Consider the following 20,087-nt stretch of genomic DNA (forward strand, 5'->3'; position numbering starts at 1 on the left):
TCTCTCCAACCACATTGGAAGGAGCCAGGAAGTCTCCCTGGAGGAGGAAGCCTGCACTAAGATCTACTACAGGTCTCCCTAGGGCTGCTACTCCATGATGGGCCTCTTTGCCCTCCAGAGGGGCCCTCAGCCCCTCGACTTAGCCAACCTTTCCTGGCTTCCAGCAAGAAGCCTGCTATACTGGGAAACTTTCAACCTGAGAACCGGGGTTCAGTGGAGGTACCGGAGGTTTTTCAATCCCCAGGGGCGGCAGCAGGGGAGTCGGTGTGTTGGAGCCTGATGGCAGGCTGCTGACCCTGCTTCATTTCAATTTCTGCCTTTGCCACTGCCCTGCTGTGTGACCTTGGCCAAGCTGCTCAGCCTCTCTGGGTTGTGGCTCTTCCATCTGTGCACCTGAGACGGGGATGGCTCTCTCGCTTGGTGAGGGGTCTGATTAATAACAAACACTGGCCACTGTGGTGTGGCCCACACGGGGAGGCGGAGGACAGGGTGATTTCTGGAGGCTCTGCAGAAATCACGCTGAGAGCTCCTCGCCCAGCTACTGCCGTTTGCTAATGAGGAACAGCATATGTTGATGATTCCGGCGTCAACACTCGCTCCTTGGCTGTCCGAGTTCCCAGAGCAAACTGGCTTCCTATTAGGCATTTATACTTATTAATAGCAGCAAATTGCAGCCCTCCACAACATCTGCTACTTTTCATTTGCAAGAGCTTCCCAGACCATTGGTATTAGTAGTATTTTGCGACCGGTTCTCCTAGGCAGAGTAGGCCTGGGTCCCCCTATCTAGAAATCAGTCAGGGGAGGTGTAACGAGGGAAGGGATTTGTTCAGGATTATCCAGACACCCGGAATAGACTAGAGCTCGGGCCTTCAGCTTCCAAGCCCCGTGTTCTGAAGCTGTTGCCCTTGTTCTTGACGTTGCCCTCGACGACCTTGACCCCAGAACTCCTGCCTACAGGCAGGTGGGGACAATGCTGACAGCCAGGGCTGCTGCCCTTGACCCTGTGCATGAGTCTGCTATTGGGGGAGACCCCTGCTGGATTAACCCCATGGCGAGAGCAATAAGCAGGAGAACCTGCAAAGTTCAAGGCAACCCATTCCTGAGGGGCTTTTATTGCTGCTGAGCAGATAACACCATCTCCTGGCACTAGGGCAGCGAGGAGGCCAGCATGGGGGGTCCTTTGAGCATCTGTGCTGCGGGCTGGCTGTCCACACGTAAAGAACCACATTCTCTTTCCAGAGCCTTTTCTGGTACTTTGCCCAGGGGCTGGGCCTCCCTGAGATCTATAGATCTACGGTCCTAGAATTAGGAGAGCTTGGTCAGCATGGAATATACTGGGAAGATTCATTTATGATGTTAGACCCAGCTTTTAAAAGAAAGTAGAGTGGCACCTGGATGGCTCAGTCAGTTAGGCGTCTGACTTTGGCTCAGGTCATGATCTCACAGTTCATGGGTTCAAGCCCTGTGTCGGGCTCTGTACTGACAGCTCAGAGCCTGGAGCCTGCTTCAGATTCTGTGCCTCCCTCTCTCTCTGCCCCTCCCCTGCTTGCACTCTGTCTCTTTCTCAACAATAAATCAACAATTAAAAAAATAAAAAGAGAAGAAAGTAGAAACTACCTCACTGCAACCTTTCCCTCCTCCATTTACCCTCTCCCCTCTACCTGTCACAGGACCTTTATACCCTAATGTGACTTTATGGCCAGCATCTGTGTATCAGTTAGCTATTTCCATAAAAGAGCTGTGTAACAAACCACCTCCAAAGTCAGTAGCAGATAATAATAAGCATTAACTCCCATAACCTGCACATCCATTGCATGTCAACTGATCTGGGCTAAGCTCAGCTGGGTGGTTCTGGCTTAAGCTTCTGCACCAGCTGGGCTTGTCTTCTGTCTGTGAGTTGGGCTCAGGTCTGCTCCACACGGGTTCATTTGGCTGAAGGAGAAGCAGCTACATGGGAATCTCTTTTCATGGCCATGACAGAAACGCAAGAGGGCAAGGCCAACCACAGAGGCACATCTCAAGCCTTTGCCTTGTGCTTGTTGTCATCCCATTGACCAAATCAGGTCCTGAGACCAAGCCCAAGTACAAGGGCCTGGAAGTACACTCTATCTCTCCATTCACCGTGAGGCCAGGTAGGTAGGGCCCCAGGGACGTAGGAGGCTACTTCAGGGGAGTAAAGAGTTGGGACTCATGACACAATCTACCATAGCCTGTGACCAGCCTCCTGGCCTCAGTCTCTCTGACCAGCCTGCCAAGGTCAGACATAACTGCCATCTCTGAGCAAAGAGGATGTGAGTGATTGTGTTCCGGGCACCTGGCATGACCTGAAATAAACACAGCTTCCTGAGCCAGTGTTCAGCCACCACAGGTTCAAGCCTTGGCAGTGAGGGGGTCAGAGGTCATCACAGGAGACAAGGGCTCTTATGCAGCCCTGGCATGGCCCCAAGTCAGTAGAAGTGAGGTGTGGAAAGGCAGCCAGAGGCCACTAAAGGAAAGAAAGGGCCCTGGAGAGGTTTGGAGGGGCGCCCCAAGACCACGATGCTGAGATCCATATGGATTACCGAGTTACTAATGTTCTGGAAAAGGACTGGCTTTTCCCAGCTCTACTTCCTTTGCTCAGAGACAGGAGGACAGGACAGGGATGGATGGGACAGCACCAGGGATGACGGGCACCAGGCACAGTCCCTGCACAGCTTGATAGCTCTGTAGCAGCCCTTCAGAGTTTCTTAATGGGTCCTCTTGCATCTTTTTTCCCCTTTTTTGACAATTTTGAAGGAAACTGGGTACTTAAGGAGCCTCTCGGACATTTAAATTAACCCCCACCATCAGACTCAGCATAGGCACGGCAGCATTGGCATCCAATTATAAGAGGAGAGACGGAGGAATAACTCACATTTCGACGAGAGTGTCAAATATTTAAAGAAATGAGAGCTATGCACAGAGATGGTAGGCTGTGTCTAGGGAACGTGTCTGAATGCAATCCACAGAGCAGCAGGCTCCCTTTGGGACGCTCACAGCAACAGGCGGAGTGGGACTCGACTGCCAGAAGAAAGCATCTTCCCGATATCAGGGAAACCAAGCAGAGTCTAGACAGTTGGGGGCCAGGACTCAAGAAAACTCCCCCAGCTGCCTTGAGCACACCCAGGGCCTGGCCGCTCCAGGCGGTGGGCTCTCTTGATCAGAGTACAGAAGCTTGTCAAGGTCAAGGCCATGAGCTGAAGTCCTGTGTGGGCTCCTTCACTCTGTCTCGGTCAGTCCTTATCTTTCTATCCCAGGCCACTGTTTTAATACATTCACGGCTTTGTTCGTGGGGCCGGACAGGTGAGAGAATAGAGATGATGATTCTAGTTACAGTATTTAAAACCCAGATGAAGCTACACTCTATGATTTAGGGAAGTTTACCTTGGGGCAAAAGGGTGAAGAAAACCAATGTGAGTGTCAGAAAGGTAAGGGGTGGGGGAGAGAGGAATAGAGGTAGACAGAGATAGATACCAGCACACAGGTTTCCTACTCATAATGGCGAATAAGAAGTGCCAAAGTAGAGACAAAGCAGTAACCGGAGTATCTTATAAAATCAGAGACCATTTGACCTCACAAGACCAGTTTGAATTCCGAGACCCTGCCCCGTGCCTCTTGGATGAGGTGGGAGGTGAGAAAGGGTTCTGGGTAGAACAAAGCTATGACATTATTTTTCCAAATCAGGAAATGGAGGCCCAGAGCTTGCGAATGACAGATCAAAGTTACATCACAGTCCGTGATAAGAGATATTCATCCAAAACCCTTTTGTCCATGTGAGATTAAATTGAAAAGGGTAATATGCCAATCTTTTCATGCAAGGATCTCAGAATATTTTATACACATGAATTTATTAGTCTAACCAGAAATAGTTGTCTTTTTGCGTCTGGCGTATTTCACTTAACACGATGTTTTCAAGGTTCATCCGTGTTGTGGCATGTGTCAGAATTGCCTTTTTTTGAAAAGCTGAATATTATAATAGTCCCTCCTTATCCACAGGGGATATGTTCCAAGACCCCTTGGTGGATGACTGAAACCATGGATCATACAAAACCCTAGATATCCTGTTTTTTTCCTACATATACATACCTATGATAAACTTTAATTTATCAGTTAGGCACAGTGAGAGATTAACAACCATAATGAATAGTAAAATAGGACAATTATAATAATATAGCATAATAAAAGTTATGCGAATGTGGTCTCTCTGTCCCCCAAATTTCTTATTGTACTGTACGTCTTGTGATGATGTGACATGATAAAATGCCTACATGATGAGATGCAGTGAGGTGAATGACGTAGGCACTGTGACATAGCTGTTGACCTTCTGATCATACATTAGAAAAGGAGATCATCTGCCTCCAGACTGCGGTTGACTGTGGGTCACTGAAACCGCGGATGGCGGGGTGGGGGCAGGGGGCCGACTGTATTCCTTTGTCGATCTGTACCACACTCATTTATCCATTCGTCTGTTGGCTTGCTTTGGCTATGGGTTGCTCTGGGTTGCTTTCCCCCTTTTGGCTATTGTGAATAATGTTGTTATGAACATGGGTCGATAAATATCTGTTTGAGTCACTGCCTCCAGTTTTCTGGGGTGTGTACCCGAAAGGGCAATGACTAGATCGTATGGCAATTTTATGTTTAGATTTTTGAGGAACCACTACTATGCTGCCCCATAGGACTTTGCACAAACCCAGTGGCATATGCAACTGTGCCGGCCCTGTCCGAACCCCTCTGCCTGAGGAGCCCCCCGCTCTCCCCCAGCACTGCATAGGCACACACAGAGGTTCTGCAAGGTGGTGGGGCTCCTGTCTTTAGAAGCAGCGAGGGAGCTCATGCAGACACATCAATCAACACCTCTCCTGGAGTCCAGTGACCAGGGGACAAACCTCAATCTTTTGTGGTGTCTGAGACCATCCATCACTAGGATGGCTTGGGTCACATCGCCATCTGATTTGTTCTCCAAGCGGAAGCCCCCCTCCATGACTTTCTTTTCTTACCTCTTCGTCTGAATTCCCTCACTCAGTTAATTAGCATGCCTGGCACTGTAGCTTAAGACTTTAATCAGCGTGGGGTGGTTTTAATTAATCGTGTGGCTCTGCATCTGGAGTGGTTTGTGTTCCAGGGTCAGAAGAGGAGCCGACGATGGGGGAAGGGAGAGGCGGCTTTGTTTGGTGTAAGGTGTGGGCGGAGAATCTGGGGACTTGCGGGGAAAGAATCGCAATGCCATGGTGCTCGGAAGCCACCTGGGCACCCGTACAGCTTCCTAGCAAGGTGCGGAAGGTAACCTGAGCCATGAGGGTATAGAATCGCACCAAGATAAATGATGGATAATCCGTCTAGTTTTCAGAAGTGACCTCAAGTGTCAGAAAGTTTTCTGTTGCTTTCCAGAATTACCCATGGGGTGGGGAGTGAGGCAAAGCAGTCGTATAGATGGGGAGATGTAGAGTCAGTCTGGAAGGTGTTGGCCGTTCTGGGGAATGCTGCCAAAAAATGGGCCTTTGAAGGTTTCCCAGGACCGACCTTCCTTGGGAAAGGCGAGGTGAGTGACACCTACCTCTCAGGTAATGGTAACCTTTTTGCCTGGTCTATAGCATCCACACTTTAGAAAGAATGGGGGGGAAAAAACGAGATAAAGCTCAGGAGAGTAATCAAAAATGACTGAGTGTATACATAGAAAGATCCTAAAAGAAAAGGTCGAGAGAAGCTGGGTCTCATGATAACTGCCTAGGAAGGACTTATGCCCCTGTCCCACAGGGATCTATCTAGATGAAAAGCAGAGAAAAAGACAAGTCTGTTACAGTATCTGGTAAAAGCACTGACTAAGTCCAGGAAGCAGGGCTGCCCCGGAGTTTCATCTCAGATGAAGCGATGGCTGCTGGTTAGGGGCAGACAGCACAGTTCAAGGAGGAAACAGTAATATCAAGGTGCTAAAGAAGAAAAATTCCTCCCGGCCTACTATACTCCTGGTGGAGTTCGTGGGTCCAGGGAAACCTGCCGGAGCAGTTTCCTGTGGTGTGGTAGAGAGGTAATGTGTCAGTGCAACGAAGAACGAGACATTAAGGACAAAGATGACAATAATAACCGTCACTTATAATGTCCTTGTGTGTTTACAAAGCAACTTCACACCTATCAGGTGATCTGTGCTCTGGGAAATCCCGTGAATTCGGGAGGTGCAGGGAGATTTTTATCTCCGTGTTTAAAGACGAGGGAAAATGAGACCCAGAGGGAGAGGAGGACCTCACTGCTGGTAAATGGTGGAGTCGGGATTTGAATCTCACTCTGTGGGCTCCTACACTCTTTCCAACCAAACTAAAATCACTCTCATTTAGAATGGGGAGAGGAAGGAGTTTATAATTCTAGGTATTGGCGTTATTAAACACCAGTTGCAAGATATTTTTAGAAATCTGAATGCAAAGCCTTTTGAGAACGTCAGGTTCGCCAAGCAGCTGGCATACCCCCAGAGCCCCACGGCCCATCCATCGAAGACAGATTATAGAACATGTCAATGGGAGAAACTGGGGAGGATATTAATTAAGTTTAGACCAAGAAAATGCTTTTGATTGAACAAGCCATGATTTTCTCCTTAAGCCCATGCAAAATATGGAGTGCTAGACAAGCATCTGGAACACATGAAAACATTATTATGTACTTGTGTTACCAACTTTCACCATCTATGGCCCCTTTTATTACTTTTTCCCCTCCAGGCATCATGTTTTCAAAGATTTTTGCCTGCTAAACAAGCTGCATTTATTAAGTAATAATATATTTCCTATTCTTAATGTGGGACATACATCACTGAGTATGCACACAAAAAAGAAAACAGAAACAATCCAATTTCCATTACGCTTTGGGAAATATTGAAAATCGCGTGAGGACCTTATTACCACTCATGGATTCCGGGGAGTCCAGGTACTCTGGGCTGGGAACCCCTATTTATATGCTTACATGAACAGCGTGTCTGTGCCCACTTAAGGGATGAGGAGAGACATTAAAGAGGCAATAGGAATAGGGTAAGTTCCTGGCTAGGTGTAGAGCCCGCAGGGTAATTTGTACGAAATTGATTGTCAGAATTAATTGCAAGAATGGGAAGGTTGCATGTAGGCAGAGCTCAGGCGTGGCCCCTGCAGCTTACATGAGCAGTGATAACGGGAAAGATAAAATCCCACGAGTGCCAAAAGATGTCTGAGAGGGCCACAAAGGCCAAGGGCAAAGCTAGAAGAATGGGAGGAGGAGGCCAACAGGTAACTAGGAAGAAGTAAAAATGCAGCACGCGGTCAGTAAGATGGCTCAGCGGGCACCTGAGGAAACAAAACAAGAAGGTATATAAAGGGAGTAAGTAAATGAAGGTGGAAAGGGAAGAGCGATCATATGGGGTTTGGTTTAATTACTAATTAATTCCAAAAGACAGTCTTGAGACTAATTGAGCAGACCCTGGTGCCAATTGGCCTGTGCGTGAGCTACAAGTAGCCCCTGCCAAGTGTACATCATTTTAGGGAGTCAGATGCCCGTGCAGCAGCATGGGATGCAGCCTGTGCATTTACCTACGAAACACGGAGGCTTGGTCAGGTCGGTGTGGTTTGTACTTCTTGGTGCCTGTTGTCTGATGGCGAAAAATTAAAAAGGGGCGGCCACATCAAATTCTCTTAGCACAAGCTGAAAAATTAGGTAAGAAGTCTTCCGCTGAGATAAAAAGGTGCCCCAAATAGAAAAGGATGATTAAAAAAAACCTTTTTGTGAGGAAGAAACTGGCAAACTAGAGAATAAAGACCAAGGCTATTGAAAGAAAATTAAAATTCATTTGATCCTGGGTATCGTGATTAAGTACCTCCTATGTACCAGGCCCTGAGAAGTCATGTAAAAAGACATCCAGGCGAAGCTACATTGGAGAACAAAGAAATGCAAAAGATCTTTCCGAGCGTGCAGGCAATGGAAGCAATTGGGCTAGGCAGAAACGTCGCGTGGAGCATTTTACATTAATAAGTGGCTGGCAAAAGCAAGTGGAAGGTTCTGGGGTTGGAGAGGAAGCCTCCAGTCATGAAAAGGGTGTGAGCAGGAGGAGAGGTAGCAAAGGCTGTTCTATGAAGGCACCAGAATGAAACACCTTTAGAGCCAGTTGGGCAACAGCATGAGAAAGAGAGAGGGCAGGTTAACAGCTACAAGGTGAGGTCAAAGGCATGGAGAACAAGAACGAGAAGAGTCTTGGATTTGGCTTGTGTGCTCTCTGGGACCGCACAGATGATGAAACAAAAGGAGGGGAACCAAGAAGAAGGCAGAACACTGGAAAGAAAGAAAGAAAGAAAGAAAGAAAGAAAGAAAGAAAGAAAGAAAGGAAGGAAGGAAGGAAGGAAGGAAGGAAGGGAGGGAGGGAGGGAGGGAGGGAGGAAGGAAGGAAGAAAGAAAGAAAGAAAGAAAGAGGAAGGAAGGAAAACAAGAATGAAGAAAGAATAAACAAATAAACATTTGGGTTTATTATATTAATAATAATATTAATATTATAAGTCAGTAGGTCATGGATTGGATGTTTGTAGAGATATTTTGGGGTTTTGACAGTGGGAAAGTTTAAATACGTCTATATAAATATCTTTCATAACAATTTATATGAACTCTAAGGAGGTTGTTTTCAAAGACTCCCGAGAGAATCACAGGTGGCTGTCTCCCCTGGATGCTTATGTGGCCACCTGCTCAAATACTATTTGGGGGCACCTGGGTGGCTCAGTAAGTTAAGCATCTGACTTTAGCTCAGGTCATGATCTGGCAGTTTGTGAGTTCAAGCCCCACATCAGGCTCTACACTGACAGAGAGGACCCTGCTTGGGATTCTCTCTCTCTCTCTCTCTCTCTCTCTCTCTCTCTCTCTGCACCTCTTCCACTTGTGTGTCCTCTTTCTCTCTCTCTCTCAAAATAAGTAAACCTTCTTTTTTCTTTTTAAGATCCCTTCTGGTTCTGGAGCTCTGGACCTCTTCACATTCCTGCAATGATTTAGGTGATATATCTCATAGAATAGTGTCTCTTCCTGGTGAACGCTGGGTGTTCTGCAAAATCCTAATCACCCTTTTCTTGTCCTCCTGTCCTAGCTCACTAGAGTCCCTGTGGAGTCCTGTGGTCAGTATCGGAGCTGCAGTGAGTGCCTTGGCTCTGGTGATCCCCACTGCGGCTGGTGTGTGCTCCACAACACGTGAGTACCTGAGTACCACTGGGCAGCTTCCTCCTGCCTCCTACTTCCCCACCCCACCCCCCACCTTGCCCTCCCATAATTCTCTTCCTCCTCTCCTTCCCTGTCACCAACCTCCTTCCCGTTGATCTCTCTTCTCTCCCTGCCTTTTCTTACTCTGCCTTTTTTGTATCCTTTGCAAATCCTATCCCCTTCTTTTGTTCTGACTTCACTTTAAATTGCCAAATTCCCATAAGAAATATATGCAAATATCAGCTTGGGAATGATGATGAGTTAGGATATGGAATCACAAGGGTAGTAACATTCTAGAGGGCTGGAGGGAGGTTCCTGGATATTTCTGACTATGGCTGTGGACTGATGTTCCAGGACTGAACACCAGGAAAAAGGCATTGATTGGACTTTTTTCTCAAGGCTCACATAAGCCACAAAATCATGTGCGAGATACATACTCTCCATTTAGTGATTCAACGTCCACATAACACTCTTCAATATCCACCCCTCAAAAAAACTTCTGGTATTTGAGGGGTATATTTTGAGTGTGTAGCACCCAAAGACCCTCCCTCTGCTGTCCATGCACTCATCTGGCTGTCAGGGGACCCTGGGCCTGGGGTCACTAGGCCAGTGAAGCCCCGTCCCAAGTGCTGGGTGTTCTCCCTATGTTCCCCTTAGTGCTGGTTCCACAGTATTCTCTAGAAGCTGGGAGAAGGCAGTAGTATATACAATGGAGGTAAATGGTGGTCTGATAAGTGATCTGAGGACTGGGATACAGGGTATAGACAACCAACCCAGACACATGGAGGGAACTAAAGGCACTTCTTTGGAGATCCAAAGACCCTTAGCATTGCTGACCGGAGAAGCCAAAAATAGTTGGGCCCCACTCGGAGGGAATTTGATCCCAGTTAAACTACTGCTGCTGGAACCCCAGACTTCTAGTCAACACTTGAAACAGACATGTTGCATGTTGGACACAAGTGTCATACGTTAAGGAGAAAGGCTTTAGTCTTCCTGCGAAGACTCTGAACTATGTGTGACCAACGACCATTTCTGGTCATTTTCAACTGTGAGAAGGTGGGGGGTGGGCAGGATCTTGTTTGCAGGAATGCTGGCTCAGAATTTAGGAATGCTTCTGAAAGTGAGAAATGTCCTCTTAGGTGTACATCCTCTCCAAGGGAGTGGTCACCCTCCCATCCCTGGGGAACAGGCTTATGCATAATGAGTCCTTGTGCTCTTTGAGGGAAGGTCTGAAATCCCTCATGTGTATTATGGTGGGAAAAACGGAGACCCACTGACCCACATAACTGAGAGATGACTGGAAACTGGGGGTGGGAACGTACTCAAATGTGTGTATGGTAACAGAGAGTAGCAGAGTCCAAGAGGGGCCGGCATAACAGAACGGGGAAGATTGCATTCAGAATTCAGATCAGCTCTGATCAGCACAGAGGAGTTGCCCAAATGGTACTTTGCAAGGCAGAAGGGAAGTCATTTCCCTTTTCCCCCACAATGAGTCCTCTCAGAAAGGGACCGTGTTCCAGACCCATTGCTTCCTTTGGGGCCTGGGCCAGCTGGCTTTCTTCTCAGCCAAGGGTGGCTCAGTTGCTCCTGGCGTGGGGTGCTCACACCTGGCTTCCTTCAAGGACAAATCAGGAAAGCCAGCCCCTCTTGGACACTCTATGCCTGGGGGAGCCAAAGACAGATCTCCATGTCAGCTTTGATCCTACCTAGAGAGACTGACCCACCCCACATAGCACTAAGCCCTATGAGGAAGAGGGACCCGGAGGCTCTGAGAAGGAAGCAGAGAGACTGTGAGTACCCCTGTATCCCATCCCCAGAGCTGAGCCAAACAGGAAGAAGAAGAGGAGGGACCAGAAATTACTTCCTGTATGGCCTCAGTTTCTCCTTCAGAAACATAGTACCTGCCTCCTGTCAAGTGGCAGAAAACAGGGGTGAACTGGGGCCAAGGAGAAATCTGGACAGTTCATGAAGGAGCCCATCAGTCTGCACTGGGAAGCCAGCAGCTCTATGCTCAGTGAATGTGGCCTAAAGAAAACAGCCATGGGCATGAACTTTGGGAATCTGCCACCAAGGCCAAATTCCACATCGCCCAGCTGTGCAGCAATCTGGGTCAGCCCAGCTCATCTGTGAATTAGAGATGGCAGTGCCGGTCTCACCCACCTCACCAGGTCACCGGAGAATGAGATGAGATCCCGTTGGCGAAAGCATGCCATGCACTGTGGAATGCTTTGCAGTGTAAGGCGGGGGTTGGGGCAGGAATCGTGACGCAGCTGGGAAAGGACTGAGAGCCCCTGGGTGTGGGCGCCCTGCCGCTTATGTTTTTGGTCAGCCCCCATTGATTGTCCAGATGGCTCCACTTAAATTGCATCCTTCCCTTCCCATGGGCATCCCAGCCTCAAACTGCCTTCCTCTGAGTGCTAGATGCTCCTGCTGGATCCCCCTCACCTCTGTTAACCTGGCATCCCGTCTTCCTTTGAAGTTTGCATATCGTATTCGTATGTGGCGTGTGGGAACAGCCCTTACTAGGCACACGTTCTCAGAAAGCAGGGGAAGGGCTTTCTCTGTGCTGCTCAGCACTGAGCGGCGGTGGCTGCTGCTGCTGCTGCTGCTGCTGCTGGAGCTGCTGGCAGCTCTTCCTTTTGCCCAAAATGCCACGGTGAGAACAGGCGTGGGAGAACCAGGAGGGACCTAGAAGGACAACGGGGATGGAAAGCTACTTCCACTCGGGGAATGAAGTCTACTTCTCACTCTTTGCAAAAGTGCTATGGGGGGTTGGAAAGTATAGGCAGCTCCCATTACTCATGGTGGTTCTGTTCTGTAAGTCACCACAAACACCAAATCAGAGAATACCGATCCATAGCTCCTGGGGTGGTTCCCGGGTCTGGGTTCCTATGAGCCTCTGGTCACAGCATGTCTGTCAACCAGTCAGTACATAACTGCGTTCTGTTTTAAAAACATTTGCGGTGGGGGCAGTGGGGGGGAGCGCCTGGGTGGCTCAGTGGGTTAAGCGTCTGACTCTTGGTTTCAGCTCAGGTCACGATCTCACGGTTCATGGGTTCGAGCCCCGCATGGGGCTCTGTGCTGACCGCACGGAACATGCTTGGGATTCTGTTTCCCTCTCTCTCTGCTCCTCCCCCGTCGGTACTCTGTATAAACAATGTTTATTTATTTATTTTTGAGAGAGAGAGAGACAGAGACAGAGACAGAGTATGAGTGGGGGAGGAGCGGAGAGAGAGGGAGACACAGAATCCAACACAGAATCATGGGGCTTGAACTCGTGAACCACGAGATCATGACCTAAGCCAAAGTTGGATGCTTAGCCGACTGAGCCACCCAGGTGCCCCAGTGCGTCTCTGTGTAAAGCCACCTTATTTAATAGAAATTGTTTCATTAACACGGAATTCACGGCCAACAGCACCACATCTCTTGCCTGAACACAGCTTATCTAGCACATGTGTTTTCCCCATAAGGCATATCATGGTCTTCTCATGCTTAAGAGCCCTAGACAGCACTTCAGCACAACACTTGGGGGCCATTTTAAAGGGTGAAGTCACCAAGAAAATGCACAAAAATATGAAACAAAACGTGGCACTAAATAGACCATGAAAAGGACATTTGTTTATAGTATGAGCTGAAACAAGAAGGCAGAGTATCACTACCTTGTCCAGCCTCTGATGGAAATGTGTGCATGTGACCACTCCAGTTTTTCTCCACTCTGCTCATGTCCAGGAATGACCACAAAGGTGCCATAAGTATCAGTGTGGGGATTTTAAAGAAATGTCAGCAAGTAGGTGAATTTACAAAAATGGAATCCACAACTAATGAGGCTCAGTCGTAACTCTGTACATCAGAAATTTGGCATCCTTGTTTATGAAGAAGAAACATTACCTTCTCATAGTCGTGGCAAGTGGATGAAATAAGGTAATAAAGGACGTTGTAGGTCAAGGTGATGTTCTCTGAAATCTTGAGCCTCCTGATGCTGGGGTCTATGCCAGTGCATGGTCAATCTCAACTCCTCTGGGAGGATACAGCTCAATGAGCACCCCCAGGTCAAGACTGCCTTCCAGCCTGCCCACCATGACACTCCCTCCCAGGGTTAATGACCGAGGAGAAGCTCTGGTCCACATGGCTGGATGAAGAAGAGAAGGTTCCTGGATCTTCTAAGATGCTATAAATCAGAATATAATGTTAAATATAGACAGAGTGAGATAAGCAGATCGTAAGCATACAGTTTGAACAGTTTTGACAAATGGGAAGGCCCAGGTAATCCACACTCCCATCAAGATACACAAAATGTCCTTCATCCAGAAAGTTCTCTCATGCTCCTTCCCATTCTTTCCAGTGGACTTTTCTTCCGAGTTGCTTAAGTTCAGGTTGAAGCCAGACACTATTTCTTCTGATACACTCTCCATTTCATTTTATTTTTATGTATTTAATTTAATTTTAATTGTATTTATTTTATTTATATTTTATTTTTATTTTTATTTTTTATTTTATTTCCTTCCTTTCATTTTAAATAGATGCCAGCCAGGGGCTCCTGGGTGGCGCAGTCAGTTAAGCGTCCGACTTCAGCCAGGTCACGATCTCGCGGTCCGTGAGTTCGAGCCCCGCGTCGGGCTCTGGGCTGATGGCTCAGAGCCTGGAGCCTGTTTCCGATCCTGTGTCTCCCTCTCTCTCTGCCCCTCCCCCGTTCATGCTCTGTCTCTCTCTGTCCCAAAAATAAATAAACGTTGAAAAAAAATTTTTTTCTTAAATAAAAAAAAAATAAATAGATGCCAGCCAGACATTCATGGTTGGGAGAGATGCATGAGGACGTGGCCAGAGAAAGCTGGAGCAGGCAGATCAGAGCAGAAAGTGGCAGAGGACCAGAGGGAGCCCGCAGATGCTTCCCCTGGGGCCCCTCTGTTTGCCAGGCAGGGAGCGTGGTGACAAATGCAGGGGGTTTTATCATGCATGGGGGTGCCATGCCCCCGTAGCCCTTGTCCATACAACTTTCACACTGGCCCTGCTCCCTTGGTGCCAGGCACTGTGCTAGGCTCAGGGGATCCAGGGGAACTACGTTAGACTGGCTCTGCCCTGAAGCTTCATGGGAACTGGGGCCCTTGGGCCAGGGAAAGGGTGGGGGCTGCAGACTGCACCGGAATCAGTGCATTTGGTAGGGCCGCATCATGGGCAAGCCCCTGTGCTAAGTGCTTCAGGGCCCAGCAAGAGTGAACCTAAGGAAACCAGGGCAAAAGAGCATCAGGAAGAGGGTTCCTTTGAGTATCAAGACATGCCATTTTTCTGTCACTTTTGCCAACTTTTTATGGTTGTAAGAAGTAGCAGGGTGAGAACTTGGTAGCAAGCGAGCAGCAGAAGCTGTGTGTGTGTGTGTGTGTGTGTGTGTGTGTGTGTGTGTGTGTGTGTGACAGAGAGAGAGAGAGAGAAATGGAGGGGAAGAAACAAGGAACAGAAGGAGAGAGCATAAGAGAGAGAGTGAATAGTCTAAGGGCAGGGCCCCTACTAACAGGTGGCTCAGGTGGCTGAAAGGGTCCTTTCTACCAGCAAGGGCACAGGTGGGGTGCAGACTGAACAGGCTTAAGAAACGCTTGTGTAATTGAAGCCTCCCTCCTGTTACTCACTCTTGATTGTCTCAGAGCACGGGCCTGCCAAGCCAGTAGCACAGAGCATCGCCCCTTTGTCCTCTCATACGGTCCCTGACCCAGCCTGCAGGCTTGCTGGTTTCCAATGGCAACGACAGTTTCAACAAGCTGGGTTTTTGTTTGTCTGTGAATCTTGAGCTTGCATTCCCAGGGCATTTACCTTGGGCCTGACCCTACCTATTCCGACTTGGGGGAAGGTAAAGGAAAGCCTCCAGCCCAGCCTCACCTGTCTTGGGCCTAGAACATTCCCTCCAACCAGGCTTGGCATGTCCCCAGGCCTCCCTCCCATCTTCCCCCGACCAGGCCCAGGCTGAGAAGCCGATCTCAGTCTCAGCGGGTAACGGGATCCCATGGCAGACCCAGCCACATCGATTGGCCCAGACGTTACCTTTCTGAAGAAGGTTCATCAGCGTCACTCCTGGGAGGCTCATGTAACCCAAGACATCAACAGGGGAAAGATAAGACCAGCTTTGCCCAAGTCTCTCTTGCCCCCTGGTGTCCCCACCTCTTTGCAGATTTCTTCTGTTGGAAGAATGCCCACCCTTTGATGCTTGGCCCAGATTACTGCTCAGTATCCACTCCTTTTCTTCTCTATATCATTTCTGCCTAGATGGAGAAAGGGAAAGGGAAGGAGAGGAAAAGTACTGGCACCCAGAGCAGAAGGGAGGGGTTAGAGTGACGTGCCCTCACTGTGCCTGGAGGTCACCCTGATGGCACTGACTGCGGAAGCAGAGGCAGTGGGTCAGACCCCACGACCTCCTCCATGGTCCCCAGCCCTTCCTGTCCTCTCCAAGACCAGAAAGCTCTGGCTGAGCAGCCAAAACAAACCCACCACTGGAAAGTTTCCCTGCCTTGAGCAACTCCAACCAGCTACACCATGTAGGCAGTGTTCAGGGTCTCGGTCTTCACTGGCCCCTGAGAACATGCACAGTTTGTCCCATAGCCATGGCCAAGTGTCCCCTTAATGGAGTATAAGTGGATTCTAAACATGTAAGTCCTTCCTTGCTGCCTTTTGGTATATCCCATAGCCTGGTTTCATTTTCTCCTTAAGCTGTATCAAAGGACTACCTAATACCAACCTGCTAAGGCACCGGTGTCTCTGAGAGCCGTTTGCAGGATGCCCACTCACTCGTGAGGAATTGTTAGAATCACTTCTGCCCAGCAACCTTTGCGGTCTATACTCTGGTCTTCCCTCTTTGCCAAAAAGTTTTCAGCCCCTGGTCCAGAGGGAGGAATCCCAGACTAGATATTGGTACAGTCGAGTTTTTCCATTTGTGTCCCAGCAGATACATAGTATGAGTTAAGGTATCTTGCTTTTTCCTCTCCCAACTACTGCCTCCCCACCCCCACCCACATACATGTGTATAACACATGCTTTCATGACCAAAGGATGTTCAGTCAGCACTGCCATCAGCTCATAGGAATTAGGAAAGTCCTGTGGTCCATATGATCTTGGGGTGTCCCTCCCAGTCTAATGACTTGACTTTCTGGGGACAGCCTGAGGGGCTGGGCTGCGTCTGAGGTTGAAGTGCAGATGTGCACAGCCATATACCAGCATTCACACATTCTAGCCACGTGTGTCCAGCCATGCCATCCTGGCCGCATGGTGTGGAGAGTGGCCCAGCTCACACAGAGTGCTGCCCAGCACCTGACTTGGTGACATTAAAGAAAGCTCCAGGCTGTTGGGTAATGTGTGGTGTGCAAGCTGATCAAATCAACCAGAGTAACTGGTCAGTGTGTCTCAAGTAACATACAGCAGCCCCCTTGTTACTGACTGGATTGAGGGGACAGTGGATCAGGCTGCTACACCTTGCCTTTGCTTTTTCCTCCTCCTCCTCTTCCTCCTCCTCCCTCTCCTCCTCCTCCTCCTCCTCCTCCTCCTTCTCCTCCTCCTCCTCCTCCTTCTCCTCCTCCTCCTCCTCCTTCTCCTCCTCCTCCTCCTCCTTCTCCTCCTCCTCCTCCTCCTCCTTCTCCTCCTCCTCCTCCTCCTTCTCCTCCTCCTCCTTCTCCTCCTCCTCTTCCTCCTTCTCCTCTTTCTCCTCCTCCTCCTTCTCCTCCTCCTCCTCCTCCTTCTTCTTCTCTCTCTCTCTCCTTCTCCTGCCCTCTGTCCCTCTCCCTCCCTCCAATCCTACTCTTCTCTCCACCTCAACTTTCCTAACCTCCCCTCACCCTCAATAGAAATAAATAGGTCCCAACAGTACCAATGAAGAGAGAGACCATCCCTGCTTCCCCCTCCAGTTGGGCACCTGCTAAATATAATTCTCTTCTCAGAAACATAAATTCTCTTCTCAGAAAAGGGACATCCCCTTTTTTGTGTGTTCAATATATCATTTGTTTGAAGACAGGCTGAAAGGAAGGCAAGATAAGACTCCCAACTGGGACCCAGGGCAAAGCTCAGCCCCTCTGTGCAGCCTATGGTGGTGGGCCAGGACCATGTGGACCACATAAGCCCACAACGGCTCTTGGGCCTCCTCTGGGCTCTGAACCTGCTGGTGCCTTTAAGTCCTGTGCCTTCCTCCTGTTTTGGAGAGTGAGACCCAGGAGGTGTGGTACCCCACATCTGCTGCTTAGGTTGGCTTTGGAGCCTTAGAGAAGGCAAAGGGCGGTGAGTACAGTTGCCAGTTCAGCAGCTGATGGCAAAGGGGACATCTCTAAGAACAGCCTAAATCCTTAGGTCAAGACCATGGTGTTAGTCACCAGATCCTAGAATTGTGACACTGCAGGGATCACCTGATCCACACCCTTTGTATAAGAAACCTCTTGCACACTCATCTGCCTGGAAAGGGTCCCTTCATTCTGTAACTCACCTTCCTCTAGGCTTCACAGATGTGTCTTCCCATTTCTGTGGGCTTTCCTAAAGAGGGCAAGGCCAACGGTATTGGCAAACCCAGTTTCTTCCCTCATCAGGGTTCCCAGATGTGGATACAGTGACCTAAGAGCCCCTGCTAGTAAGCATTCCTCTTAACTTTTCTGGAAAGCTCATTTGGGAAACCCTAACCCCATCTCATTTTTTTCAACCTCCTCATGTTCTAAACCCAGCTCCCCTCAAGGGTACACTTAAGCCCAGGCCATGACCAATGCGAGATGTTTAAGGATGGGGGAGGGGGTCAGCTATGGAGAGAAGTCAGGAGACATTCTGCGAGACAAAGCGGGTGGGCCCCTGCTGGAGGGCCAGGGGACAGACCAGCACCTACCCCCCAAACTGGAGACTCACCCAGACCCCACCTCACCCAGACCCCACCAGCCCCAGTTCCAAATTGAAATTTGCTCACCCAGTTGGTGGCACTGGACGTTAATATTTCTATCGCTGTCCTTAGGAATTAATTTCTAAAAAACTTAATCACCACCTCTTCCCTCTCCCTCACCCCCTTCCTTTCTCTGTTCTTCTCTTTTCCAATTTTCCACTTGGCTGGGAATTCTCCAGCAGCGAAAGTTCAGGCTTAGGGGAGGGCGGAGGTGGCTGCTTCATTAGAGAGGATAATCTCATTGGAACCACTGGCTTGAATAATAACCCCTCCAAGGGCCAGGCCTCTGTCCCCATGGCCTTTCAGCACCTCTGAACTGGGGCTGGAGGGCCCAACTGCAGAGAAAGTGGAATGCGGAAGGGGCGTAAGGCGAAGTTAGTAGAGCCAGACTCCAATTCTGGGGGCCTGAGCTGTCTTCTCGGGGGCCCGCTTCCTGCTGGCCACATGCAGATCTGTGTTGTGAAAGGGCGTGGTGATGGCAGCCCCATGGATGACTGTCTGAAGACTCCAAGTCACCTAGCATGCGCTTTTTGAGTCCTGCCTGGCAAACGGATGAAGCAGGTCCTTCCTCCAGCTCCAGGGTCCTCCCACAGTGGAGTTGAAGGAAATGCCATAGGAAGTACCTGGAGCCCTTTTGAAAGAAACAAGCCACCACCCCGCTACCCCCAAAAGTCATGACTTAATCCTTTGCACACTTCCCAACTCTTGCCTGGGCTAATGAGAAATCACAGTCCTAGAAGAGTAGGAGGCCATTACCCTCACATTCCCCATAAGGACTCCGAAGGAATCCATCCTTCCCCCTCCATTACCCTCTCACATCTAAGGTCAGCTGTCTGTGTTTTGGGGCATTTGCAGCCTCGGCCCTCATGGGCCCTGAGGGGTAGTAGAAATGTCAAAACATCCCTGACACTGACCTTAAACTTGACTTTCCACTAACAGAGCTGAGTACTCAATACCCTTTGACAGCTACTGAGAAAGCAGCACTCCAAGCGAGCCAGACCACTCTTTCCCTCTTTCCTCCCTCCTGGTCTCTGGGGCTCCCCGTCCCTCATTAGGAGGAAAACTGCTGGAGCCATCTCTGCCTTTTTGTCTCTGGTTTGCCCCATGGACCAGTCTGGAAAATCTGTGCTTCTGTGTCAGCTGTGTTTTAGAGAGCTTGCATGAGGAAGGCGGAGCATTGATGGGGTCACAGTGCTAGTGGACGTGTACTGATGGCTTATCGCGTACGAGCTATGCCCTGTTCTAAATGTTTTACATGCATAACTTCATTGAATTCTCCATAATAACCCTATTTTTTAGATACTGTTTTGTCCCCATTTTGTAGAAGAGAACATTGAGGCACGAAGAGGTTAAGTTATTTCCCCAAGATTACACAGTTAGATGGGATGTTTGAAATTATAAGCTACAGGTGGCTTCCCTGGTAAGACCTAAATTGGGGGTCAGGGGGATAACGAGTATGTGGTTTTGGGGCTCTCAAATTTGGGGAGCCATGGCAGGATGCAGCCACACCGACTTTGGAAGCAGCAAACCGTGCAGGTGTGCCTCATCTTGAGACCCTCCCCCCCAACCAAGTACCTTTGTACACCTGCAAGAGAAGTAGAGTCCTCTCTTCTCCATCTGAGTCTGTATTTAGTAACTCCAGGTAAGGTTTGGCCTGGGTGCAGGTTCATTTTTCTCCCTTCATAATTTGATCAAAGACATTTTTCAGACCTACTGATTGCTGTTGGAAATACGAACTTCAAAGTTGGGGAGTCAGTGAATAATTTAAGCCTGTACCAGCTCTCTGGGTCTGCTGTTAATGGGAGTAATAACACTATTAATAGCGATGTCAGTGCAGACACCCTGGAAAAGTCCATAACATTAGCTTAATGGCTGGAGGTAATGAAGTCCTCACAGAGGAGCTAGCCTGGTAAATTAACTTCCAAGACTTTTAGGCAGACGCCCTTGTTGCCATGGTCGGCTAGAGCAGGCAGGGAGTGCCAGGGAGGTGACCACATTC

General features: G+C 49.1%; 1 protein-coding gene across 1 annotated transcript in view; it reads left to right on the forward strand.

Annotated features, from left to right (window-relative positions):
* PLXNA4 (plexin A4) overlaps positions 1 to 20,087 on the forward strand; it is a 440,680-nt gene that overhangs the window by 320,617 nt on the left and 99,976 nt on the right. The window contains exon 5 of the mRNA XM_040471931.1: positions 9,092 to 9,192. Within this exon, the coding sequence (XP_040327865.1) occupies positions 9,092 to 9,192 (101 nt within the window). The remainder of the gene's footprint in view (positions 1 to 9,091; positions 9,193 to 20,087) is intronic.

This window comes from Herpailurus yagouaroundi, unplaced genomic scaffold, assembly GCF_014898765.1.
Source record: "Herpailurus yagouaroundi ecotype Mexico unplaced genomic scaffold, PumYag 100, whole genome shotgun sequence".
Classification (NCBI taxonomy): domain Eukaryota; kingdom Metazoa; phylum Chordata; class Mammalia; order Carnivora; family Felidae; genus Herpailurus; species Herpailurus yagouaroundi.